A 27,613-nucleotide genomic window follows, 5' to 3' on the forward strand; every position below is an offset into this window, starting at 1 on the left:
CACTTGTCATCTGCTGTCTTTTTGATAATAGTCATTCTAACGGATGTGAGGTGATATCTCCTTGTGGTTTTGATTTGCACTTCACTGATGATTAGTGATGTTGAACATCTGTTCATGTATCTGTTGGCTGTCTGTATGTCTTTTTTGGAAAAATGTCTATTTAGATTCCTCTGCTCATTTTTTAATCGGATTCTTTGGTTTTTTTTTTTCTTTTTTATTTATTTATTTTTTAAAGATTTTATTTTTTTCCTTTTTCTCCCCAAAGCCCCCCGGTACATAGTTGTGTATTCTTTGTTGTGGGTCCTTCTAGTTGTGGCATGTGGGACGCTGCCTCAGCGTGGTTTGATGAGCAGTGCCATGTCCGCGCCCAGGATTCGAACCAACGAAACACTGGGCTGCCTGCAGCAGAGCGCACGAACTTAACCACTCAGCCACGGGGCCAGCCCCCTCATTGGTTATTTTTTTGCAATTGAGTCCTTATATCTTTTGGATATTAAATCTTTATCAGATAGATGATTTGCAAATATTTTCTCCCATTCAGTAGGTTGCCTTTTCGTTTTGTTGATTCTTTCCTTTGCCCATTTTCTCATTATATTGTTTGTTTTTTTACTGTTGAGTTTTGAGAGTTATTTAAATATTCTCGCTCCTAGTCCTTTGTCTCATGTGCTTTATAAATATTTTCTCCCAGTCTGTAGTTTACTTCTCATCCTCTTAAAAGTGTCTTTCACAGAGGAAGGTTTTTAATTGGGGTGGAAGTCCAGTTTATCAATTTTTCCTTTTTATGAATTATGCTTTTGGAGTCAAATTTAAGAACTCTGCCAGCCCTAGATCCTCAAGATTTTCTCACGCTTTTTGTAAAAGTGTTATAGTTTTACTTTTTACATGTAAGTCTGTGATCCATTTTGAGTTAGTTTTTGTGTCAGATGTGAGATTCTGAGCAGTCTAACATCACTCAGCTGTTGAGTGGCAGCGTTGGTATTAAGTTTACGGTCTGCCTGACACTGAAGTTCCTGCTTTCTTACCATGCTGCTTCTGCGGGTTCTTCCCTGTGCAACATAGGGACCCTCATTTCTGCTCATGGCCCCTCTAGATATGGACACAGGGCTGGAGCCACGGTGATAGCAAATTTTAGAATGTGGTAGGTAATTGATTGCATTTCTTAACTACAAACATCACCAACTTGTGGAATTAGAAAATTCAAATGTAATTGAAGAGTTATTCCTTTGAGAAAAATGTTTTCAGCTTGGATAAACCGTTGTGAGACTATAATGAAATTTGCTTTAGTCATGGGCTTAATCTTGGATATAATTTACAGGGATGATAGAACCAGAAATAATGCACCAGGTGAAAACAGAGCCTATCCATGGAGTGCATGTCAGTGTGACCTGAAAGTGGGGAAGAAGGGAGGGCCGGAAGTTGCCCAGCATGCACAGCTTGGGAGTAGGCTGACCACTCTTGGCTGCTCTTTGTCCTCCTTTGTACAGGAACTTGCTCTTCATCTTCCGTTTTGCCTCGGGCAGTATACTAAGTTATAATACTGTAATTTTTCCGTGTTAGTTTGTAATAAATTATAGATTCCTTAGTCCAGTTAGTTCCTATAAAGATCATACTAGACTTAAATTCAGATAATGGCTGTATAATTAAAATGGAAATTACAACCCTGCTGAAAATCTGCATGTTTCGTATGTGGTTGACGACTTGCCAATATCACCTTTCTGGGACTCAGTTTTCTCTTCTGAAAAAAGACAAATTTGGGCTAAGGTGATTTCTAAGAATTTCTTTGAGCTAAAAGGGACAGTTATTCACTCAGTCACATAACAGGGTTGGACTTGTTGATTTCCTCCTTTGTGAGCATTTTGCTATGAGACATAAGGTGGGCGGCTTCTCCTTTTCTTGTAATGATTTTCATAAATAATTTACTGTTTTTGTGAATTTTAGTCTAAATCTCACGACTGGGAAAAGTTTACTGTGGAGGGAGAAGGAATGGGGAGAGGCTTGCACGGGTGGAATAAGGATGACTTCCGTATCCCTCAAGACTTTGGACACTTTACACACTTTCAGTCAGTGGATGAACTCCCCTGTGTTAGACGAGGCCGTGTTTAGAGATCTGCTAGTGCCCGTTCTCAGCAAGTCCATGTGTTAATTTATGGGGAGTGGTGGTAGAAGTGAAAGCACTGGGGACACTTTCGTGGTAATTTTCCTCTAAAATGTCAGTGAATAGGAAAAGTTGGTGACTTCTTGTATCACAAAAGTGGAGAATGAGCACATTTCAGAATTTGAAGATGGTTCCATAAACTCTCTTACTGTGGGACAGGATTCAGAAGCATGAGTAGTGGCTGAAGCTGGGTCTGCAGCGTCAATCCACCGTGGTAATAGCTGTCAGTCCAGGAGCATCTGCTCTGAAAAAGCAGAAGCACGTTGACTTGGGTAGCGGGCAGCGGGCATCTGGTCCCTGTGTTAGGTAAATAGAACTGAGCCCAACCCTGTAAAACAGGGACAGGAAAGAGAGACAATGCAAAGCCCTTCCTAATAGTTCCATTGTCTTTGGGCACCAGTGTCTTAGAATCTTGCAATTAGCAATCTCTTGGGTATCTTGTATGCAAAACGGTATGTGGCCCAATAATTTGGCCAAGTTGTCATTTAGGAGAATAGGCAAAAGACAGATTGGTCGGTAAAGTCTTGGGAAATGTTCCACAAATCTTTTCTGAGAATCTTTTTGAAGTTACTCTGTAGAGGAAATGAATTAAAATAGAATGCAGAGATGGAGGAGTTGTGCTAGAAACTGTCAGTGTTTTAAAATTATAACTAACTAGAGAGAGAGAAATGAATAAAAGCACTAAGCAATAATAAAGGGTTGATGTTTAATAAGGAAATTTTATGGTAACTGTGGGATGAAAAAGAATGAAAGGATAAAATGTTGAAAGATTTATGTACCTTTGTGTGTATGCATGTGTAGATAAATGATGGACTGGAAAAGGGTTTGAGGACAGTGGCCTAAGCAAATGGACAAGTTTCTTCCTACGATTTATGATTCTGATACATGTTTTAGAGTATTTGTGAAAATATTTGTTTACCAGTTTTGGAATTAAAAACAGAACATATGTCTGAAACGTTGTTGTAAAAGATAAAATCTAACAATCTGGGTAGCATAAATCAACATTTGAAAAAAATCCTAGGAACATGAGGAGAAATCGTACTAGAAATCCACCTGATCAGAATACTTATGCCAGTAAATGTATGAAATCCCCCATTGAGGAGATGAGGTTTTTTAAAAGAAGGAAATTTCATTAAAAAAAAAAGATCCAGGTTTGCTACATAGAATAGATAGACATAAAACATAACGGACAGAGGATAAAGACCAAAACTTGGGCTCAGTATGTCACTCAAATGCAAACAAAAAGTAGGTTTGGCAATATTAGTGACAAAGCAGAGTTTACAGCAAGTGTGTTATGGCATAAGAATCATTTTTATGTGGATAATTGACACATTTCAGTAATGAGGGGTTAACTCGGTGTGTCAACAATTGTAACAGCGAAGTGCATGAGACAGCAGTAGATGTATAAGTAGAAATCAACAGGCATGTGGTTTGGGGGAGGTTTTATCATATCACAGTCAGGTTGTTAACAGGTCAAATAAACAGACACATTAGACATGTGAATAGTATAATAATTAAAGTCAGAATTTGTTTTAAGTGTGAGTGAAGGATATACAAAAATTGGTTCTATATCAGGCAAAACAACATAATGCAAGTTCAAAAAATATGAAAATTTTGAAAGTTTGATGTGTTAATCATTCAGTCATTATCTCCAGTTTTAACCATCTAAGAATGGACCCAGGTTGCCAACATGTGATCAAAGTGTTGCCTTACTCCCTGAGACCCTGGGAGCATCACTGGGGAGCAGGGCTTTCTGGTAGAGCTGCACTGGAGCAGGTACCTGGGCCCTCAGGCCTCAGTGGTTGCCTCCTCGTGGTTCCCTCCTGTGGGTCCTGGAGTGCATCTGCAGAGCTGCATGGAGGAGTGCAGCCTGCCTGGCATAGTCAGGTGTGGACACATGGAAAGCTGCAGGGAGATCTGGGGCTACTGACTTGCATCCTGAAGGAGGGTTTTGTGCCCTGCCCCAGGTGCACTTGACCACAGGAAGCCAGGGAGGAGGCCCTGCGCTTTCCACTGTCCCTAGGGTGGGCAGCAGAGAGCCTGTCTCCTTTCTGTGCTGTGAGCACCGTTCCCCGTGCAGGCAGCGATTGGCCTTCTCACTGTGGAGGAGCGGCCAATGCAGGAGAGACCCAGAGGCTCCTGTCAGCCCTCCGGGTTAGCAAGGCTATAGGTCTGCGGAGGGAGGCAAGAATTTGTGGAGAGAAGAAAGGTTCCCTCCTTCAAAAGACAGAAAAATTATAAATTAATAATATAGTAGTAATATAATGATAGAAACTAAAATTCTAGAAAATTAAAAACTCTACTAAATAAATAACTGTTGGGCCAGATGGGAAATAAAGTTTACAATAGCAAATTACTTTGAAAGTAATAGACCTTTGAGGTCAGCTCCGGAATGTCAGTGGTCTGTAACTGTGTGATTTTAAAGTTTTATTCCTGATTGGGTACTTTGCTCTCCCTTGGTTCTCAGTGAGAGGGGACACTGGATATTTGTCTTTGGCGGTTTCTGTATGGTCTGCTTCTGCTTCTAAGCTACTGCGTGATGCTCTTCACATCTCTGGTTCTGACCGTAATTATTAACTTCACCTCTCCAGCTCATCATTGCTCCCTCCGTGCTCCCATTATCATGAGAGAGTATCAGCCAGTTGGACTTGTTGTAGTGAACCCCTGGGTTCCAGGAGACCACAGTTACTGACTGACATGGAAAGAGTTGTCTAGAGTGTGTTAACTTAGCATTCCTTCTGCAATGGACGAAAGAGCAGGCATCTTTTAAGATGCTGGTACTTTGAGAGTTAGACGCAAACCTTAGATTAGATTTCCCTATAGAGAAGATATTTTTTCTAGGTCCTGTATCCAGACAATGCATATACCATAAACAGCATCCTTATTTGTCAAGTGACTGCTCACAGGGTTGGGGTTTTCAGTGGAGCAGGCCGGGAGCTAATGGGTTTCTCTAAGGGCTGAGGAGAGTTAAGTAAGTGCGTGTATGTTTCCTGTTTAATCCAGAATGTTAACAAGCCTTTTTTGGCAGGTTCTGGCCCTGGAGTTTGTTTTCTTTGTGAGCGACAGGCACCTGTAGCAGTGAAGGGCTGAAGTGAAGTTTGTTGTTGGCATAGTTGTGTTGGGCAACTGGGGCCTGTACTTCCTTGGCCATTGTTCCTCTTCCCTTCCATATATGTGGAGAATTAAGAAAGGGAGCTATAGCATGAATTGCAGTTCACGTGGATGTAGAGAGGGTAGGACAAGAACACGTGCTCTGGAGCCGCATTGTGTGGGTTAGAATCCCAGCTTCACTGCTGCCTGTGTGACAGCCCTGTGGTTCATCACCCTTTTCTGCAAGGTGAGGGAGGTGCTTAGTGCCTCCTCAGGGGACGGCTGAAATGCTCACGTGTGTAATATATTTGAAGCACTTTGAACAGCACCTGGCACAGAAACGCTCAGGTGTTCGATGTGCTCATGCTCACCTTTGTCACTGTCAGTAACATGGACTCTTGCTTTCCTTTTAGAATTGAGCACTTTGCCGACATCTACAGTCAGAAAATTGGCATCAGAAAGGAGGTTCTTTTGAAAACCTTGTGGGGAGATTACTACGTAAATATGAAGGCTAAGAAGATTATGAAGGTTGACCAGGTAATGTGGTGTATTGTTGGTCACATACTTGCCCTGCGAAAACCTGACACCACCTTTAGTAGGTGTCATTCAGCTTTGGTTTATGTGGGTTAGTTCATGAGGGATTTTTTACTGTATGTGTTCGGTTAGAGCTTATGAGTTTTATATTTACGTGTTGCTTGGAGTTCTTTAAATACAGGAAATAAAGAACTTCCTTTTATTTTTTAGAGGAGCCCAAGTCTCAGATCCTGGGCACTTGAAGATGCATATTTTCCATCATACATTCGTGTCCCCTTCCCCACAAAGAGGCATCTCCTTCTGCCATGGCCGTGTGGCCCACACTGTGTGTGTTCCTGATCTCAGCCAAGGCCTCTCACTGAGTCCCAGTCACCGTGCAGTGCTGATGGCGAGGCAGCTGCTCCCTGGGTCCCTTCCCTCTGTGCACAGAGGCGATGCGGGACTACTGAGCCACAGACCTTGAAAGGTGCTTTCCTTGAACCTTATTTTTTATGTGAAATTCAGGATTTTATAAATTTATTCTCATCAAAGAGCATACATATGCCTCTTAGAAAGTACCCATATATATAAAGCCACAGGAAAGAAAAACATTGGAAGCCAGCACCGCTGATACTGTGGTTTTAACTTCTGTCTTGCTTTTGGACAGAGGCATACATCCCTCAGTTGAGAATTGTACTGTTTATACAACTTACCGGCTTTTTTGCTTGACCTCCTATCGTGAACATGTTCCCATGCCATCAAAAGCGTTTTATAAACTGTCTATTTAAGAAGGAGCCAGTCTGGTGAGATGGGAAGGAGTGTGGCTTGGGGTCTGACTGTCCAACTCGCGGCTCTGGCACTGGTGGCTCTGGGGCCTGGTCTTGTCGTCTCACCTGCAGTGTGGAGAGCGGCCCTTCCCTCGTGGAGCCGGGTGATGCTTGCGTGAAGTAATCCCAGGAGTGCTCTTAGAATAGCTCCTGCACATGAGAAGTGCCCTGTAATTATTTTATTTTCCGAGTGGATCATCACTTATGTAATCATTCTCCTAAGATGGGGGCATACTTTTTATTTCTATTTTTCAAATGTTTTGATATTGTAAATAAAGTTACGATGGGCATCTTTCTGTATAAATTTTTGTCTTCGCAATGACTTTTTTTTAACCAAGCATTCAAAAGTAATGTCTTAATTTCCTAATACCTTGCCAGTAACTCTTCAGAAAGGAGGTATCAATTTGTATTCCGTCTTGTGTGTATGTGAGAGTGTCCATCTCAAGGTGCTCTTGCTATTTTGCATAGTTTGGTGGGAGAAATGGTAGGTTGTTTTGTTGTTTTAATATCCTTGTCCCTGAAGTTGAACATTTTTTATGTCTGAGAACATTCTTTAGAGCGAAGTCTGTGGAAAGGCCTGCACATACAGAATGGAGTTTTAGCGCTGAGCTTGGGTACTGTGTCTTCATTGACGGCAGTGGAGGGACAGCTGCAGTGATATGTCCCCCAGATGCTCTCATTGTTTGTGAAGTCCATGGTTCCCAGAGGAAGGGAACAGCGGGTTATTACTGATTGCGGATTCTTAGCTTTTTACACCTGTGGCCCTGGTTTGTTTCCTGGTCAGGGAACCATGCCACTCGTCTGTCGGTTGTCATACTGTGGCAACTGCTGTTGCTGTGATGCTGAAAGCTACGCTTCTGGCATTTCACATACCAGCAGGGTCACCCATGGTGGGCAGGTTTCAGTGGAGCTTCCAGACTAAGACAGACTAGGAAGAAGGACCTGGCCATTCTCTTCCTAAATAATTGGCCTTGAAAACCCTGTGAACAGCAGCAGAGCATTGTCTGATACAGCGCTGGAAGGTGAGAGGATGGCACAAGAGACAGGCAGGGTTCCGCTCTGCTGTCCATAGGGCGCTGGGAGTCAGAACCACTCGAGGGCACTAACAGCAAAGAACTTTCTTACAACTACTTTCGTTTACTTTACTGTTGAATAAATGTTTCCAAGTAGAAATGAGACATAATAAAACAGGTCAAGAATGAATATATAAGATGTCTATTAAATATTCAAAAATTTAAGCCCATATGTTCTTTTCACAGGCAAAAGGAAAGAAACCTCTATTTGTACAGTTGATCCTGGAAAATATATGGAGTTTGTATGATGCCGTCTTGAAAAAGTAAGACTTAATGGAATTGTTTATCTTTGGTCATTGTACTTTGCCTCGCTGCCCAGCGTGAGGAGTCATTTCAGAAGCTGAGATGGACTGAGAAAGTGAGCAGAGCCTTCACAGATGAGTTGCTTCAGGCCTTGGACATAGTTTACAGGAGTCTGTGACCCAAGTCAGGCGTGACGGGAGGGACAGAACAGCAGTATTTTATAGGGTGCTGAGGCGGAGAGAGAAAAGGACAGATGGAAACGTTGGACCTTTACTTGTACAAACCCAATTTAAAATAAAATAGTAATTGTAGTAGAAAAGGTGCTTGATATCTTGGATCATTAATGGGGAACTTGGGAAATAACTTGCCTGATAAAGTGGAAAAGAAAGTTTGCTTTAGTAAATTTACTTTTTAAGTTATTCTGGAAGTGGAATAAGGATTTTTTAGCACTTATTTGCAAAACCGCTTTATCAGTTGACCAAGCGTGTTTAAGGATACCGTGGAATGGTGCTTCATGGGAAGTAGTTGTAAAGGGATTCTCATTCTGAGAGTAAAGGTTGAGCAGTCCTCTGCTGTGTCAGGAGCCCTTCCCAGCATTTTTAGTCTTTGTAGAAAAAGTAATTTATTAGGAATAAATATGTCAAATAATGTTGAGTTCCTTTTCCTCACTGCTCCTTCATGTCTTTATGTGATCTTCTCCCCTTATCTTGTGTGTTTACACTAGGGACAAAGAAAAAATTGATAAAATCGTGACTTCTTTAGGATTAAAAATTGGAGCCCGGGAGGCACGGCATTCAGATCCTAAAGTTCAAATCAATGCCATTTGCAGTCAGTGGCTACCCATATCCAAGGCTGTTCTTGGTATCCTTTATTTTAATGGTCTTTTATGGAATCATACATTTGACAAAATGAGAAAAAACAGTGTGTCACTGGCAACTAGGCAATCCTCTGGAAATAACGCATTCTAATCCAGAGCAACTCTTCTGTGGTTGTGTAGTGTTCTACCATGAAACTATGTTTACTACTTTAAAAATGAATATGCCAATACTAATTAGTATTAATACTGATACCAATCTGAATGAAGGTTCTCTTAAAAAGACTGTTTTGTTGTTTAGTAATACATAAAAATAAAAACTTTTGGACTAAGATTTACATGTAAGTAGATAATTTAGATGTTTGTGTTAGATCACTTTTTCATTTTAGTATCATATTTTCTTTAGCTTGTTGGTATTTCCTATCATGTTAGTGATTCCAAAAAGAATTGATTTTAGATGGCTTACGTTAACTAAAGTAATTGTATAGGTGAATGTGTACTATGTTCTTTTCATTGATGTGTGTGTGCCAAGCAGTCCCCAGGTGGTGGGCTGGGGGTGCAGTGTCCTTGGAGTTGACCAGCAGTGGTATCCCAGCCAGAGCTGTGATGGACACATACCCCTATGTGACACTGGCTCTGGTAGGGGACCTTCTTGTATCATAGCTACTGGCTGGTGGTGGTTTTATAACACTTTATATAGACTGAAACTATGAGGACTTCAAGGTCACAGGTAGCTGAGCTCCTGAGCTCTGTTGTCCTCACTTGTTCCGTGGGCTGCAGTATTAGAGCGTCTGTTGTGAGGACCCTTCCTGAGCTATGGACTCCTTGAGACTGTATCCCTGATGTGAGACGAGATGCACAAAGTAATGCTGCCTTAAGCCCAGGCCTTGTATGGACAGACATTGTTACCTCAGTATTTAGTGCATACTGTGAGTCTGGGCCCTGGTGGAGGGCCCAGATGGTGGAGTGTTGAGTCCTTAACCACAGACTTCAGCTATGGTGTGTCAGAAACTTCCTAGTCCCCTTGATATTACAGCTGAGAGAGTGGAGAAACTGATGTGCACAGGATCACAAACGTTTGACTCTCTTCCACCAGAAACTCAGGCACTGAAAGCAGGTGAGGTGAAGATGCACATGGCATGTACCATGGTTTTGATTGTCCTAAAGTCAAGGCTGGTCTAGACCAATTTGCCAAATGCTAGTTTGCTAAATGGCGAGATGGCAATTCCACAAATAAACAGTTTCACAAATGACTATTTCACTGTGGTTTTTTCCCCTAATGTTTCAGTCTTGCTACAGCTGTTTTGCTCTGCCGGTGGGGTAGGAGACCGGAGACTGAGACTCCTCCCTTCTGCCCTGATCGCATGTCATAATCATTCTGTATTCCATCGTCCTAAATAGCCACGACGTGCTCCTGAGCTGCTGCATCACTGCCATTGCTCTGTCCCTAGGGCCTGTAGAAAAGTGGTTCTGGGGGCTGCACTGCTCACTAGAAGCCCCATCCATATACACATTTCTGCATGAGGGGGGAGCCTCCCATTCCAGCTCTGTAAGGTTCCATGAAGTTCACCTGTGTGTACTCATTTCCCCCTGTTCTTTTCGTCCCATTCTATTGAATTTGCAACCCCCAACCCTGAAATCACTCCACTGCTGTTCTCGGGGCTGCTGTTTCCTGTATTAAATCTAACAGCCAGTTCTCAGTCCTCATCTGACCAGATCTGTCACCAGCATTGAACAGTTGGTCACTCCTTTCTCCTTGGGATTCTTTCTTCTCTTCCAGGCTTCCATGGGCTACTCCTTTTCTCCCTGACTCCCTGGCTGTTTACTCTCAATCTCTTTTTCTGGTTCCTCTCCATCTCCCTGGCTTTTTAACTGTAGGGTACTCCAAGCAAGGCTAGGTCTTTGGGCCTTATCTATTTTCTCTCTGCATTCACTCTCCTGGTGATCTCATCCAGTCTCGAGGCTTTACGTGACAACAGTATGCTTGTAATTCCCACATCTATATCTCTAGTGCAGATCTGGCCTCTGAACTCCAGACTCATGTCCAGCTGCACACTCCCTCTCTCCTCTCGGCTGTCTAAGAGGCATCTTAAACTTAACATATCCTAAACTGGGCTTCTTATCTGATCGCCAAACCTGCTTCACCTAATTATTCCCATCTCAGTTATAGGAAGTTCCATCCGTTCATGTGCTCAGTCTAAAAAACCTTGGAGTTGTCCATGACTTTTATATTTAACTCACATCCCTGCATCCAATCCATCGAAATCTGTTTATTCTTCCTTTGAAATATATCCAAAATTCAGCTACTTCCCACCATTTCCACTTCTGCTTCCCTGGGCCAAGCAGCCATAATGTCTCACCTGCGTGTTGTAGTCGCTTGCCAGCTGATGTCCCTCCTTCTGCTCTTGAGTCTCTTCATTGTTTTCTCAACACTGTAGCCAGAGCAATCCTGTTCAGGTGTAAGTCAGGGCATGTCATTCTGTTCCTCAAAACCTTTCAGAGGTTTCCCAGGCAAGACTTCTGATACATGTTTAATTCTTGCTTCCCGGAGTGTTTTCCTTACTGTTGAATTCTTTATGTGTAAATTATTTTGATGTAGGGTGATTTTTTAAAAAAATTACTAACCAGTGGTTTTATACCTTCAGTGTAGGTTAAGAAAAATGTCAATATGTTGATAGGAAATTTAAAATTTATAGATTTAGGGAAAATTGACATCTCTATAGTATTGAATCTTAATTTGTTTCTAAGTTTTTTTTTGTTACTATCATGATAAGATATTTTTGTCCATTTTATTTTCTAACTTGTTATGGAAAAGCTACTGATTTTTATGTATTTTATTAACAAGCTACCTTGTTGACTGTTGACTTTTGGTAACACTTCTCAGTTCTATCCCTTCTCCACTGGAAAAATTTATTAGGCTTGCAATAGGTGGCTAACCCCTTCTCTAGCTGCAGCTGTATACGGGAGTCTCCAGCCCTCCTCCCATCTGGGTAATGTTTCTTTTCTTTCCTTGTTCCTGTCAGTTCTGCTTGCTCTTGCTCTAGTATTCTCTTCTAGCAATTGTATACTTTTCTAAAGGGAACTTTTATTGTAGTTGTAGAACAGCCTGCTTACGTATTTAGATGATGCTGTATTCTAAATTTCTTGATTGTTTTCCAGAAAAATCTAGTTTTTTAATAATAGGAGAAAATAGTGACAATTTTACTTCCTGTTTGTTTAGCCTTTATGAAATGTGGAAGTGAAGAGACTGCTCCAGTTATTATCTTTGTTTCCAAAATGTTTGCAGTTGATGCTAAGGCTTTGCCTCAGAATAAGCCAAGGTAAGGATGAGGGGAGGTTGGGCTGGGCCAGGGCAATGGTGTGTGCTGGCAGGTCCAGTGGGGGCGTGGGTGGGAGAGTGCAGCGAATGCTTTTCCTCCTCAACCCAGAATGCATGTTGAGCAAACCCCATGGTAACAGAATGTGCGCAGTACTGTGTCTTTCTGTGATGCTCTGAGGGAGATAGGTGTTGAAATTAGCTCTGGGCTGTTGATTTGGAGTGATGTGAATCTGAAGAAGAGTAGTAGTGGTAGTGGCCACAGTGAGCCTCTACTGACGGTGAGGCAAGGCCTCAGCTGAGCCTGCCTGTCCACCTCAGTGGAGACTGCATGTGTGAGCGTCGCTGCTGATCTCTGTGTGTGTTGTTGGGGGTGGGGCAGCTCTGGAAGATGGATTATTTCTCAGGTTTCCAGTGTCTTGGAGAATCTTCTCTACTTCATCTGGGTTTTTCCTATTTATTCCCCTCCCTCCCAGTTCCACTGCCTCCCCCACTAGTTTAGATCCTGATCATTTCTTGTGAGAATTATCGCCCTAGCCTCCTGGCTGGTCCCCTGCCCCAGGCTCCAGCTCCGCCGATCCCTGTGCTGTCTGCCCTTCAGTGCGGTTTGGTGTGTGGAATGAAAGGTTCATGTGATGTGAGTGCTTGGCACTCCTCTTCTGTACTGCCCACCTCTCTGGGCATTCTGTGTAGGAATCCTGCACGTAGCCTGAGAGGAAGAGTGTGAACACTACTTCTTAAGAAGTTCCGGGGACCTCAGGCAGCATCTCAAGTCTTACTCCTCTATCTTGTAAATAATAATGATGATAGCACTAACAATTGGCTGCAGTTTCTTAAGCTCTTATGCTATTCCTGCCTCACCATTGATTATGCCATTTAGATCTAGCAACAGTTCTGCCACAGAAGTATTTAGCATTTCAGCTTTACTTGTGAGGAAATTAAGGAGCCTTAAAAAGATTAAGTAGTGTGCTCAAGGTCACGTAGCTCGGAGGAGGCCCAAACAGTATTTGAATCTAGGTCTGTCCATCTTTAAAACCTGTGGTCTTCCACTTTACTGTGTGGGATCTGGCCTTAGTCTTCCTAGGTGGTTTTTCAACCTCTACCTCCAAATCCAGGCTGGCGGGCAGCCTTCCAGCCTGCCTCCCTTTTTAGACCCTGGGCATTGCTTTTGCTGTTCTCAGCTGTAATCTGTCAGACATTCTTACTGAATACTTACTTGGTGGTAAGTACTGTTGGGTAACTTTCTGTTAGGGGGTCTTTCAGGCAGTTCCTCTCCTGCCAATCCCTGAGCTTATGTGTTGGTTTTGCTTCCTTCTTGAGAACCAACTTCTTCTAGTAATAAGATGCTGTCTTCAAACAGAAGCCATGTCTCTTGGTCTCTTGCTTCCCATCATCTCAGCTACCTGGTAGTGTGTTACCTGTAGTACCCGCTGCAGCCAGCCTTCCAACCCTTTCTCTGACGTTCTCCAAGCCCACTCTGGGACCAGCTTCACAGAGGCCAGAGCCTGAACATTCTGCTTGGAATCCTGAGGATGGATGTTTTGTGTTCTTGTCTTGTTTCCTTTCCCCTCCAAATTCACCTCCCCAATGTGCCATTTGCATCTCCAGTCAACATTCTCACCTCTGGTCTCCTTCATCTCTACTATTGGTAACTACTGCCACTTCAGGAACTATCATGCATGGTTAGCTCAGCTGCAGCCTAAATAACCCACCACCTGCAACTGTTCCTTGACTAGTGGAGCTCTGTTTTCTTGCAAATAAATGCTGCTTTATTCTCAATAAATACTAGATGTGCAATGGGTACTTCATGTACACCTTTGCTGATTTCTCTTCTGTCTGCTCTGTTTCCCTAGACCACCATTGCCAGGGCCCACAGCAGTGCCTGGCACATAGTAGGTGTTAACTGGATGGATTGGGTACATAGATAGATGGACAGCAAGCCTCTGCACATTTGATGCTAACTTCATGAATAGAAATGCTGATTTATTTCAGATCATGTCACGAACCTCGGCAGAATGAGGATTTAATATATGTGAACAAATATGCTGCTTTCTTAAGCAGAGCTAAAATCAAACCACATTTACTTAATGTGATGATGATTTTATCATCCTTCATTCCTTCCGAACAGGAGACATAGCCTGGTGATAATAAGCATAGAGTTTGCAGTCAGATCTGGATTTGAATTATGCTTCCTCCACTTATTGTCTGTGTGACTTGGGGTCAAATTACTTAAATTTCCTAAGCTTCTGCTTTCTCATCTGTAAAATAGGGGTAATGATAACATCTCCTTCGTTTATTGTTGTGATAAATGTGGGCTGTGATATATGTCAGGAGATCGACACCATGTCTATACGCCAGTGATTAGCCCGTGGGAAGAGACCGTCTCTCTTCAGGTGCTAACAGCTGCCTCAGGTGTCTTTTCCTCTCTGTTCTCATGATAATCTTGTCTTCTGCATTTATATTTTAATTCGCACTCTCCTGATATTCTTATAAAAGACTTTAGTAAAAGTCTAGAAACAAAATAAGTCATGTAAGGATTGATGGAAGGTACTGCTGGAGTGTTTAGCCTAGAGAAGAGTGGTGAGGAGAAGGTGTGAGTGCAGGTGGCAGAGAGGAAAGTGGAGGCAGGAGGGCTTGTTGGATGCTGCTCCAGTGGACAGAACAGCTGTGGCCAGAAGTTACGAGGGAGCAGATTCCATCCTGTACTTGAAAGGCTTTCTAACATTGACTGCTTCCAGTAAAGAGGGCTTATCTCTCGCAGTGGAAGTCGGTGCTTCTGTCCAGTTGGTTTGATGGCCTAGCGACACCTGACCAAGCTGTGCTCGCAGAGCGGTCTCGTATTTTTGTATCCTATGGTGCAGCCCTGTCACCCACTGCGGGTGGGTCTGCATGGAACGGGCCAACTGCTACAGCTGAGCTCATCCATTCTGAGGGGCAGGTTCTAAGGGAGGTAGAAGTAGTGTCCAGTCCTGGTAGGCGGTCTTACCTAGCAGGTAGGTGTCTGAAGAGGACAGCAGTGGACGGTCAGTGAGTAAGCAGTCACCTTCCAAGGTAGCCCACATGGAGTAGTAAAAAGGAGGAAGAGGTTTTTAGGGCACTTGGTGTTGGGAGCTCCAAGAGTATGTGGTCATTTAGAAATGCACATGGACAGTGCATCTTCAGAATGGCCATCTGAAAGGATTCCAGTGTTTAAGGAGAGAGGAGGGGAAAGGGACATGGCAAGGTAGGGGACGAGATTATCAGTCAGGTGTCAAGTCAGAGATCAGAGAGTAAGCTGGAATCATAATGCCAAAGGGAGGGACAGCAGGGGAGGGAGGTGCAAGGTAACATGACTTGTGGAGGAACCTCAGTTTCTTATTGAGGTCTTATGCTTATTTCTCTGCAGCTGTGTCCTGAGCCCTGGTATCTGTTGCTCCTTCCCTTCCCTGTTGTTTGCCTCATCCAGAAGGAATGTGGGTGTCTGAGAAAGGTCCCCTGCTATTGTGATGGCTCTCTGTGGGGACATTGGCCCTTGCATGCCAGTTCATAAGCTCAGAATAGCTGGGGACATGGCGATCTCCAAGAAAGCCTGACAGGCCTTCTCTGCTGTTGCTGCAGCTAGGGAGAGAACTTGGAGAAGCCTTCTGCCTGGGAGGGACCTGGGGCCAGTCTTTATCTTATCCAGCCACACTAGTACTTGCTGTTTCCGTGCTTGAAGGGACTGAGAGATGCTCCATGTCACCAGCTGTTAACCTATCTGTGATATATTTAGACCTCTCACTCAAGAAGAAATTGCTCAGAGACGTGAGCGTGCGAGGCAAAGGCATGCAGAGAAGCGCTCAGCCGGGCAGGGGCAGGCGCCCTCAGAGCCCACCCAAGATGGGAGTGCCCTTGAAACAAGTCCAGAGGGAGGAGAACCAAAAGGTATGGCATTCCCAAATAGGCCTTGGTGCCAAATGTTTTTACTTAAGTGGGGACACTCATCCTCTAACTCTTTTTTAGCTTTAATTGGGGCTTTTATCAATCTTCTTTCTTTCCTGGTGTTTCTTTCCTGAAACTGAGCCAAATAGCTCCTATTCGCTGTTCTCTCTGTGTTTCTAGGCAGTTCTGGATTGCAGAGCATTCCTGGCACTCATTATTCTTTTGTTTCTGACAGGTGATGAGCAACAGGTGGAGAGTGTGACCCCTAAGCCTGTGTCCCAGGAAGGAGACAGCCAGGAGTCTTTTGTTGCATTCGCTCGAGTGTTCAGTGGTGTGGCTCGAAGAGGAAAGAAAATTTTTGTCTTGGGGCCCAAATACAGTCCAGTTGAGTTTTTGCAGCGGGTAAGAATTGGAAGTAAACCATTAGTATATTGTTTCAAGGTTCTGGTATCTTTTCAGGTCCACTAAGATTGGTGGTTGCCTTACTGGTAGGTTTATTTTGTCTTGAGAAGGGCACATTCAGATGAATCCATATGTCCCTCTTGGGCAGCATTTGGTGAACTTGTCTCACTTGGCAGCATTTAGAATACTACCCCAGTGTATGAGCCAACTTTCAGGCCTTATTTGATTAATTATAAGGCTTTTCTCTTCAAGGCCAGAGGAAAGGACTGGTAAGAACAGAAGTCATGCTGGAGCCAGGGCAATGGCAAATCTTTAGGAAATATGGAGATCCAAACTCTAGGTGGCACAGGCCAGGGCATGGGCAGCCAGCAGGTGACAGGTGACAACCGCGTGGCAGGGAGAGCCCAGCAACTGGTCAGGAGGGTCTGTGGGCAGGTGAGCAGCCAGCATCTAAATACACCTGAGCCAGAGGGCAAAAAGAAAGTACAGGCTAGAGCTTCTCAGAACATTTTTGGACATTGGAAGGTATGTATGTTGTAATTAGATAATAAGGATCAGAAGATGAGAAGATGCCAGAGGCCCAGGGAGCCAGTCTGGATAAGCAGGACTCAGTAAGAACTTGTCAGGTGTGCAGCGTCACGAGAGAACAGCAGGTACCCGTCTCTGCGCAGGGGAGTCAGGGAGCTGTTGTGCTTGGCTGAAGTGGGAGAGGGAAGTGGCCGCGGAAGGGAGGCCTGCCGTCGGCTTTCCTTGCCTTGAGTGCTCATTCCGTCAGTTTTCGCAGTGTAAGCCTTGGAGCTGACAGTGCTGCGCAGAGCTCGGCCGTCCTTTCTGGCCTGTGGCTGCTCTGCTTCTGCAGGAGGGAGCGCAGCAGTAGCTGTCTCTGGGGTGGTTTTGTTGCCGGGCTGAGGATGCTGTAGTGGCACGTAGAAAACCTGTTTGTGCTAGCTTGACGTTTTGGTTTAGACATAGTGAGTTTGTTATTTATCAGTAAGGCTTGAGTATTGGTTTTTTTCTTTTTTTACTCTTTAAACTGTCAGTTGAGTAAGAAGTTGTAACATAGTGGAACTCTGATTTATTGGGCGTTATGAAGTCCATGAGCACTCCAGTTCATCTTCGGTGCATAGTATACCTTTGCTCTTGTGGGGCTAGAGGTTGAAATCAACTGCTCATGTGTCAGATGACTCGAGGAGTAGTGATAAAATGAATTGACACTACAAATGACTCCTTATTTCCATAATCGGAGCCCCATAAAATCTAACTCCAACCTACTTTTTTAAAAAATGTGAAATATTTCAAACTTACCCCAGAAGTAAACCCTACTGAACTTTTGTGTTTATCCTTTGTATTATTTATCTATTGCTGCATATTACAGATGACCACAAATTTAGCAGCTGAAAACAGTACCCTTTTGTCATCCCACATTTTCTGTCCAGGTACAACCTAGCTGGTCCTGCTTAGGGTCTCCGAGCTGCCACAGACTGTCAGCCAGTTGAGCTCTCGCCTGGAGGCCTCACTGGGGAAGGTCTGCCTCCACATTCCCTTAGGTGCTGGCGGAACTCGTGCCCTGGTCCCTCTAGGCTGGGCACTGCAGGTTCTTGCTGGCCGTGGCTGCCCTCAGCTCCTAAAGGCCGCCTGCAGCATCTTGTCTGGACTTCCCAAGCCTGGCTGCGTACTCCTTCCAACCAGCCAGGAGACTCGGGGCGAATCTGCCAGCAGACGGTCTCGTGATGTTACATAGTCGTAAGGTGGCGCCTGTTGCCTGAGCAGCAGGTCGCGGCCTCTCTCGCACTCGGGGAGGGTCACACAAAGGCCTGAGCACCAGGAGGCAGGGATTGTGGGACCACCATCAGTCTGTCTGCTGCATCCTTCTGCTGCTTTTCTTTATGGTTTTACAACGTGTGTGTGCATTATGAAAGAAGACACAGTTTTTGAACTTCATATAAATGGAATCTTACTGTAGTTATTCTTCTACAACTTGGTTTTTTTACTTAACGTGGTAAGATTAATCTATATTGATGCCTGTTCCTGTAGTTCATTCATTGTTCACTGCTGCATAGTATTCCATTATATAAATAAACATTTTATTTATCCATTTTCCTGTTACTGTATATTTGGGCTGCTTTCGTTTTTTGCTAATCTAAACAGTGCTACCTTGAATATTTTTGTACATATTTCCTTGTGCACATTTGCAAGAAATTCTAGGTAATACAACATGGTGGAATAGAGTATGTATATCTTCCGCTCAATGAGTTAACTCCACATTGCCCTCTGAGGTAGCTCTGGTTTACCCTCCCAGTGGGAGTGTGTCACGGCTCCAATTGTCTGCATCGTGACCAAGATTTGCTCTTGTCAGGCTTTTAATTTTTACCGTTCTGAGGGATACAGTATGGTCTTTTGATGTGGTTTTCCGTATTACTCTTTTAATATGTTTATTGGTCAGTCATGGTTTTTCCTGTGAAGATATGCCTTTGGTTCGTTTGCCTATTTTTCTGTTGTGCTATATATATATTTTTAATGTTGGATTTTAGACATCCTTTGTAAATTTTGGATACTAATTCCTTGTTTGTTTTAAGTTTTGCAAATTCCTTCTCCAATTTTCGAACTTGTCACATTTTCTATTTAGAGTCTTTTAGTGGATGGAAGTTCTTAATTTTAATGTAGCTGAAATTATCAGTCTTTTCCATTATGTGTTTTGCTTTTTGTATCTTATTTAAGAAAATTAAACTTATGACTATGCTGAAGAAAAAATTTTCTGTTTCCTTCTAAAGTTTAATGTTTTGCCTTTCATGTTTGAATGTTTAATTCACTGTTTGTATATGATATGAAGAAGGGATCCAATTTCATTTTTGTCCCCATACAATTAACCACTTGTTCCAGCACTGTTCATTGAATATTTGTCTCTACCCACTAGTGGGCCTTGCCGGCTGTCGTAGTCACATGTCACTTGTGTACTCGTCTGTCTCTGGACTGCTAGACTGCATTTTTCCTGTTTGTCTATCACTGTCTCTGTTCGGTGCTGTTTTCATTTCCAGTTGTTTTGACGTCTCAAAGGCCAGTCCTTCTAACTTGTTTTTCTTTGTGAGTGTCTTGTTTATTCCTAAGTCTTGACTCTTCCATGCAAAGGTTACAGCCAGTCTGTCAGGTTCCCTGAGAAGCTCTCTGGAGCCCCTGATTACTGTTGCTTTAAATCAGTACATGTGTTTGGCGTAAATCAGCATTTTGCGATATAAAATCTTTCTGTCCATGAATGTATTAGGTGTACATATCCATTTGTTTGGGTTATTTTAAATGTTTTTCACTGAGGTTTTATAATTTTGTCCATAAAGATCTGTAATCACTTTTGTTAGACTTATTCCTAGCTATCTTATATTTTGTTGCTATTTCAAAATTTACTGTTTTAAAAAATAGATATTTTCTCTTGCTGATCTTATAGATCTTGCTGATATATAGGCATACAATTAACTTTTGTATATTGACCTTGTGTCTCGCCACCTTACTAAACTGTCTTACTAATTATAATTTATCTATAATTTAAGTGGATGATCATGGCCTGCAGATAATTCTGTTTCTTCCTATTTAATCCTTCTGTTTTTTATTTCTTTCCACCCTATCTTTAGAGCTACCCTGTAGAACTGTCGTTGAATTAGAACCTGTACATTCAGATGTGGCATGTACCTGAAGGCCTTCATTTTCATGAAGTTTCTGAGTCTACCCTAACATAATAGCGTCTCCCTCCTCTGAGCTTTTATGAATTTACTTGCCCATACTGCTTTTTTGTTACTCACTCTATGTTTGTGATGTTATCCATCTTTGTGTATGTTGTATCTTAACCTTTTTTCTCTTCATAGCACTAGCACAGTGCCTTGGGCCTGTGGGTACCAAAGATAAGTTGGTCGATAGAAGTGCTTTCAGGGTACTTGCCTTATATGGAGGTCACTAAATAATCCAAGACAATATCTCAAGTGCTCTTCAAGATATTGAGTAATTCTTCACAAAACTTGAATAATTTGAGGCAATACCTGCATAAGAATAATATGATGCAGGGGATGCTCGTGAATCTGTTATCCTGTAGTGTGTTTTGCTGTGTGTGTGCTGTGTATTCTCATCAGTGTCCCCAATATTTCACAGTGTGCTCTCTCCAGATTTACCACATAGCATATAATAGCAGTTGCTTGGCCATTTTCTTGGCATTTTTATTAGATCTAACTACTCTTCCACAGTTTTTCATTTTCGTGTGTTATTTAGCACTAGGACCAGCCTTGTTGAATGCTGGAAGGACATTATAATAAGATTAAAATAACTTTAAGTGATAATAGTAATAATGAAATATTTCTCTGTTGAAATAATATCAGTAATCACCAGAACTAGTATATGACTTGGTTCATATGAATACCAGCAAGGGGCTGGGGGATTTTTGTTTATTAGCTAATGTGGCGCTGCCGTATCACAGATAATTGATATTACTTAGCTGTAGGCTTATGAGTATGTGGCATTCTTGGCAATTTCAAATAATTGAGAGATTTCACTATTTCAGATTTTATTCATAAAGTGAGATATTTTTATATTACACTTTCTCAAATTTGCGTGTTCAGGTTTACATGAAATGTGACTGCGTTATATCTTACTTATGAATAAAAATAATTTTATAGCTATTAACTCACACTTTTGTTTAATACTTTTGCCAGGTGCCCTTGGGCTTTGCAGCCCCGCTGGACGACCTGCCCCCGGTCCCCCACCTGGCACGCTGCTCTCTGGATCACCTGTATCTTCTCATGGGAAGGGAGCTGGAAGCTCTCGAGGAAGTCCCTCCGGGAAATGTGCTGGGTATGGCAGTTCTCCGTTCTGTTCTGGGAGCTTACCTATTGCCACACACATTTAGTGACATCTTTGAAGGAAATGACTTTGATGTCTCTTTTAGTTTGATAATTTTTTTCTGATGTCTTTAGACTTTAACTTAGTACATTTGAGTAATTGGCATGGAGATCAATAACTTGCTGTGAATTGTGGCAGTTCTATTTTAAAGAGTACTGCCTAATGTTAGCTCAGTGACAATCTTCCTCAAGCAAAAAGAGGAAGATTAGCAACAGATGTTAGCTGAGGGCCAATCTTCTTCACCAGAAAAAAAAAAGTACTGCTTAAGTAATCTGTGAATGCTTTATCCTAAGCTGGGATTCCATTTGTTTGGAAGCAAGTCAGTCTTGATGACTATGACGCTACTGGTTCTATCGAATGTTGATTTACTAACAGTAGTTATCAATTTATATCTATAAATGTTATTCCTCATCTCTTTCATGTTTGTTATGTGCTTGGCTTCTGCTCCTTGTGTCCAGAATTCACTTTTTGAGGTCCTTAGTAGAGCCCTAAAGTCTCAGATTAAGGAGTTTCTCTTGGGTCATCACAGGAACTGAGTGTGCCGTGGAATGCTGTATCCCGTGTTCCTGCTGGGTTCTGAGCCCTTAGTCCTTGTCGGCTGTAGAGCTATTTACTGGGCGGTTGCTTGGGCTGAAAATTCTTTTTATGTTTTAGAGAAGTGGTCCAGACTACAGGTCCAGAACAGCTAATGATTTATCGGAGTTTGTGAACTTTAGTCCAAGAAATTTGCCAAAGCACTTTGCCACTCCCTTGCAGAGATACCTTTTTTCCTTTATTTTTAAATTCCTTGTTGGGAAGGGGGGGCATCAAATTAGAATTCCTCGCTTCTCATCAGTGTCACCCATTCTTTTCCATCCCTTTGGGAAATACCTTTGAACTATAACAGTTGGTGTAGCTCCTTGAGCTGCCACAGCCAACAAAATGCTTTATCAGTAAGGACATGGGAGGAAGGATGGAAAACACTTCGTTTTTGTTTGTAAGCCTTCCTGGGGATTACTGTATTGCTGGGAACCACTCCATTTCGTTTCTCAAATGGAAGGTGAGGTGTAGGATTTCCAACACAATATTCAAGTGAAAGAAAAGGTATTTGTTGAGTGAATGATTTTGTAATATCTCCTCCAGTTAAGGCCCAGTGTTTGTGCTTTTTCCCCAGTAGAGGTTGGGAATTTGATGTTTGGTAGTTTCTGGTTCCCCTCGTTCTGTTTCTGGATTTCCCTGTGCTGTCCAAGACTGAGGTTAAGTGGTTAATAAGGAGGGAAACCATCTCTCTTTCATCTGCCTCCCAAGGCAGCCTTGACTCTGCCATCTGCTACAGGAGACCAAGCAAGCTAAAAACTCTTCCTCCTGGAGAAAAGAGATGTACCTCATTTTCTTTTACTGATCTTTTAAAATGGTTGTGGGTGGTGTTAGGAGCTGGGGTGATGGCAAAGGTGACTAAATATTTACCACATTTAACTATATAAAAATAAGACAGATGGACACACCACTTTGGGACAAGATGGATTGAGGAGAAAAGCTAGATTTAGGGGCCAGCCTGGTGGCGCAGCAGTTAAGTTCGCACATTCCGCTTCTCAGCGGCCCAGGGTTCGCCGGTTCGGATCCCGGGTGCGGACATGGCACCACTTGGCAGAAGCCATGCTGTGGTAGGCATCCCACATATAAAGCAGGGGAAGATGGGCATGGATGTTAGCTCAGGGCCAGTCTTCCTCAATAAAAAGAGGAGGATTGGCTGTAGTTAGCTCAGGGCTGATCTTCCTCCAAAAAAAAAAAAAGGGAAAGAAAAGCTAGATTTATTCCATGTAAGAGTTAGGATTGTATTTAGCTACAGGTAACCAAAATAACCAACTCCATAGTCTTAAACTTCACTCAGTAGGAAGCCTGAGGATAGACAGTTCAGAGCTCGTGTGATGGATTTCTTGTGTCATCGGGGAGCCAGCTTCCTTCTCTCCACTTGTCCACAATCCTCAGCATGTGGCTTTTGTCCCCATGGAACCAAGATGGCTGCTGTATCTCCAGGAATCACATCCACCTTCCTGGCAGGAAGAGGACACGAGGGCCAAAAGCCTTTTCGCAGCACTAATGTTTCTATTTGGGAAGAAATGCCCTCGTAGTGACTTGTGTGTCCATGCTTGGTTTGTAATTTTGTCGTATGGTCACGCCTAGCTGCTCTGGAGCCAGGGACTGAGTATTTTATTCTTCCAGCCTCTGCAGTCAAGGCAAGGAAGGCTGTGAATGGCTTTTGAATAGCCAGTCGGCACTATAAGCTGCCTTCCCACACGTTTGCCTGGTGCTGCCTGAGGCCTTCCATTAAGGTTCTGTTTCTTTACATTAAGGAGGTAGATAGTCCACCAGAAGGATTATGAATGTAATGTTGAAGGAGGGTGAAATCCAGCCAACCACTTTGACTTACCGTTTTTTTTTTTAAAGATTGGCCCTGAGCTAACGTCTGTTGCCAATCTTTTTTTTTTCCCTCCTCCTTCTCTCCAGAGCCCCAGTACATAGTCGTATATCCTAGCTGTGAGTGCCTCTGGTTGTCCTATGTGGGACACCACCTCAGCATGGCCTGACGAGCGGTGCCATGTCCATGCCCAGGATCTGAACCAGTGAAACCCTGGGCCACCGAAGCGGGACATGCAAACTTAACAACTCGGCCATGGGGCCAGCCCCTTGACTTGCCTTTGAATTGAAACATACAGTAATTATTTTCCTTCTGTTAATCCAAATCTATTCATACATGACTAGAAAACATGAGTATACCAAACTTTTGGTCATGGTTTTGCCACTAACCACTTATATGGCCTCACAGCAATTGCATAACCTTTCTGGGCTACAGTTTCCCCAGCTGGTTTGGACTAAAGCAGTGATTACTCACATTTCTTATGGTAAAAATAGAACAGCTCTTTAAATTTTTTTCTAAGAAGACTATTTATGGGTTCCCAGGGCTGCTTTTGTTATGTTTATCATATACTATTATATTTGGCATACGTCCTGAACTTTGAGGACAGAACATTAAATAGCATTGTATGGTGCACATTTTATTGCTTAGATATAAAATATAAACAAAATCGCATTTTGTACATTTTCCTTTATAAAATACAAACAAAACTGAAGTTTAAAATTGCTGTTACAGTGTAGCAGGTTGGCATTTCAGTGAGGATAGAGTGAGGTAGAAGTCCGTAGTGCCCATGCTGCAGAACTCTTCCCTGGATTATGTCAGCATCCCACTGGTTGAAAAAAATCATAAACTAGATTATCTCCAAAATCCCTTTTAGCTTTACTTTTCAGCCTTGTGTTTCTTAGAGAAAAGTCTTATTTCGGTATTTGGGATGTTTCCTTTCCTGTTATTATTGGAGGAAGAGTAAATTTTTGATATGGTTTCTTGGTTGGGTTGGTAACCCATTTGAATGGCTCCATCAGAGCATCTTGAACTAGTTACCAGCCTTAGAGTCAGAATTACCTTTTCAGGCAAGTTTCACTTGTTCATGGATTGAAAACTGGAGCGCGTGTAGCGGTCGCAGCAGCTTCCTCAGCTAGGTGTTTAATAAAAGCGGCTTTCACAGCTCAGAGCAAGTTTAAGGCAGGACAGAGGGGAGGCCAAGGATTCTGGTACCTTAAGACTTGAGAAGCAAACAGCCCAAGAGAAAGCCAGCTGGTAGCCGAGGGGCCTGAGTGCTGGGGCTGCAGCCATTAGGGGGCTGGGTGAGTTGATGGAGACCAGGTATGTCAGCACAGGTTTTTTTTTGTTTTTTTTTTAAACTTAAAACAGGTTTGTCTTCTCGGTGGGAGTTGAAATGAAAAGAATAAGATAGATGACAGAATTTGATTGAACTAATCTATGTGTCCATTTATCTTTTGCTGTATAATAAACCACCCAAAACCTAGTGGCTTAAAACAAAGACAGCTTTTGTTTTTTCAGGAATCTTCAGTTTGGGCGTGGTTTGGTGGGACAGCTCGTTTCTGTTCTGTAGTGTCACCTGAGGGGCTCAGAGCTGGGTGCTAGAATCAGGGGCTCTTCTCACTCACAGGCCTGGTGGTTCATGCCTCTTGTTGGCTTGGACCTTGCCTGGGATGTCTGGCCTTTCTGTGTGGCTGCTGGGCTCCCTTGCAGCGTGGTGGCTAGGTGCTGCCGGCGAGCATCCCAGCAGGAGGCAGGCAGCTATATCACCTTTTAGGACCTTGCCCCAAAACCTTCAGCCTCTCTGCACTGTGTTCTCTTTATTAGAAGTGAATCACTAAGACTGGCCCACATTCAAAGGGAGGGAAGTAGCTCCACCTTCTGATCGGAGACATGTCAAGAATTTGTGGACATGTCTTAAAACAACCACACCACTAATTGTAGATGATTTCTTGTTTCCTTTTATATTTTAGCAGGTCCATGACAGGACACATATCACGCATTAACACAGTGATGCTTATATTGATTAGGGCAGACCTGTAAACTCCATCTTTTTTACTCTCGTTAACTTAGAGAGTAAGTTGTAAGTCCTATTTACTAAGAAAATAGTAGAGAAGTGATATGACTGATACTCATATGCTTTTCATCAGAAATAGTACTGAGTCAGATTTATCAACTGCAGATGAAAATTTTTGTTGGAGAAGGAAATGAAAACACTATATGGCATTCTTGAACAAGTCTGTGTAGGTAGCAAAGTCTAAAGGAGAGTTCTTTTATCGGCACTGGAAAAATGCGGATTTCACATTTGAACTCAGCTTGGAGGACTTGCACTGACGAGTGTGGAATAGGTTTTGTGGTCTGGAAATAGTTGATTTAAACTTTAAAATCATATAATTTCAACCTCATGTTTGAAAAGTTGGTATAGATGGGACCAGAGAGACCTTACCATGTTGAACACACAGTAGCCTTTTGTTCAATTCCCTACTAAGAATATCTCTAAAAATAAATGTTTGCCACAGGCTCTTTTTAAAATGTGACGGGAAATTAAATTAAAATTCCAAATCTTTAGCCTTTTCTTTTATACTTTCAGATCTCTTCCATGTGGTTAAATCTTTAAAATTTCAGGGGCATGTTCTAAGAGGGAACAAGATAGTCCTCTTTTCACAACGTGAGGAAAATATGAAGTATTAATTAGCCTTTTTCTGAACTGGTTTTACTTCTGCTGTGGTTGGTTGGTGGGTTGATAGGAATGTGGATCAAATGAAGTTGTGTGTGTGTGTGTCCTTAGTTATGTGGGATAGTTGAGGAGTCAGAAGCCTTTGAAGAGTTTTACTAGCAGATTTGATTTTATTTATTAAAAGGGAAATCTCAACAGTTTGTGACTTTTAAGCCTTTATGGTAGTTTTATAATATTTTAAATTCACTTACTAGTGAATTTCTTGTAAATATACTTTATTATCAACATTTCTATTTGGAAATCACCTATTTTAATCAGTAAATAACCAGCAGCCTTACTAGTCACTTCTTAGTATTAATAGTTTCAAATGGTTTTAATAATTTTTCTTTTATAGATGATAATTGGATTTCATTCTCCTCTTTCCTAATAGTTATGTGTCTTAATTCTTTTTATTTTCACATTGCCTATAAAATCGTAATAGGTAATAATAGTTATATCTGCTATTCTGTCTAGTTCTTTCCTGACTTTAATAAAAATATCCCTAGTATTTTAGATTCAGGTTTGTTGATGCCTGTTGATTCATATCTGTTTATTTATCATGCTAAGAAAGTATTTTCTTTTTTAATTTAAATTAGGAATATATACTGGATTTTATTAATGCATTCTCAGCATCTGAAGACAAAGTTATAGAACTTTACCCCTTGCTATAATTGATGTCATGAATTATGTTTATTTTCTGATTAAGATGTCCTTGCATTCCTAGAAAAACACCACAAGCACTTGATCATTGCATATTCTCTTCATACACTGTTAGTTTCAATTTAATAGCAATTTATCCAGATTTTTATTGTTTAATAAATAAAATGGGCATTATTTTCTTGGTATCGTGGCAGTTCCAGAATGGGATACTTTCATCTTTTCCACCCTCTAGAGCTGCACTGTCTAATTGGTAGCCACTAGCCATTATTATTTAAGTTTAAATAGTTTGGAATCAAGTAACGTTAGAAGTTTACTTCATCAGATGCACGAGTCCCATTTCACGTGCTCATTAAGCTCTTGTGGCTGTTGGCTGCCACGCTGGACAGTGCTACTCTAGAGAACTTTCTGTAGAGTAGGATAATCGTCTTTTCTTTGAAAGTTTTGAAGTAGTTCATTTGTAAAATCATCTGGGCTAGATACCTAAAGTGTTTGATTCTTTCAATCCAGGATACTGTCTTTCTCATTACCAATTCTGTGTTTATGTTTCTTGCTTTATTTCTTTATTATATAAATTTGTCTATTTCATATAATAGCACTTATGTATGAATTCTAAGGGCTATGTGTTTAAGTTCTT

General features: G+C 42.2%; 1 protein-coding gene across 3 annotated transcripts in view; it reads left to right on the plus strand.

The window, feature by feature from the left end:
• Positions 1-27,613, plus strand: part of EFL1 (elongation factor like GTPase 1) — a 115,221-nt gene that overhangs the window by 24,310 nt on the left and 63,298 nt on the right. For 2 of the 3 annotated variants that reach the window (XM_070617080.1, XM_070617099.1), the window contains 8 exons: positions 5,659-5,782; positions 7,845-7,921; positions 8,626-8,762; positions 9,710-9,832; positions 11,936-12,035; positions 15,783-15,934; positions 16,167-16,333; positions 21,022-21,160. In XM_070617080.1, the coding sequence (XP_070473181.1) occupies positions 5,659-5,782; positions 7,845-7,921; positions 8,626-8,762; positions 9,710-9,832; positions 11,936-12,035; positions 15,783-15,934; positions 16,167-16,333; positions 21,022-21,160 (1,019 nt within the window). The remainder of the gene's footprint in view (positions 1-5,658; positions 5,783-7,844; positions 7,922-8,625; positions 8,763-9,709; positions 9,833-11,935; positions 12,036-15,782; positions 15,935-16,166; positions 16,334-21,021; positions 21,161-27,613) is intronic. The other variant, XM_070617089.1, reaches the window with a different exon arrangement.

The sequence above is a fragment of the Equus przewalskii genome, chromosome 1 (assembly GCF_037783145.1).
Source record: "Equus przewalskii isolate Varuska chromosome 1, EquPr2, whole genome shotgun sequence".
In the NCBI taxonomy this organism is placed as follows: Eukaryota; Metazoa; Chordata; class Mammalia; order Perissodactyla; family Equidae; genus Equus; species Equus przewalskii.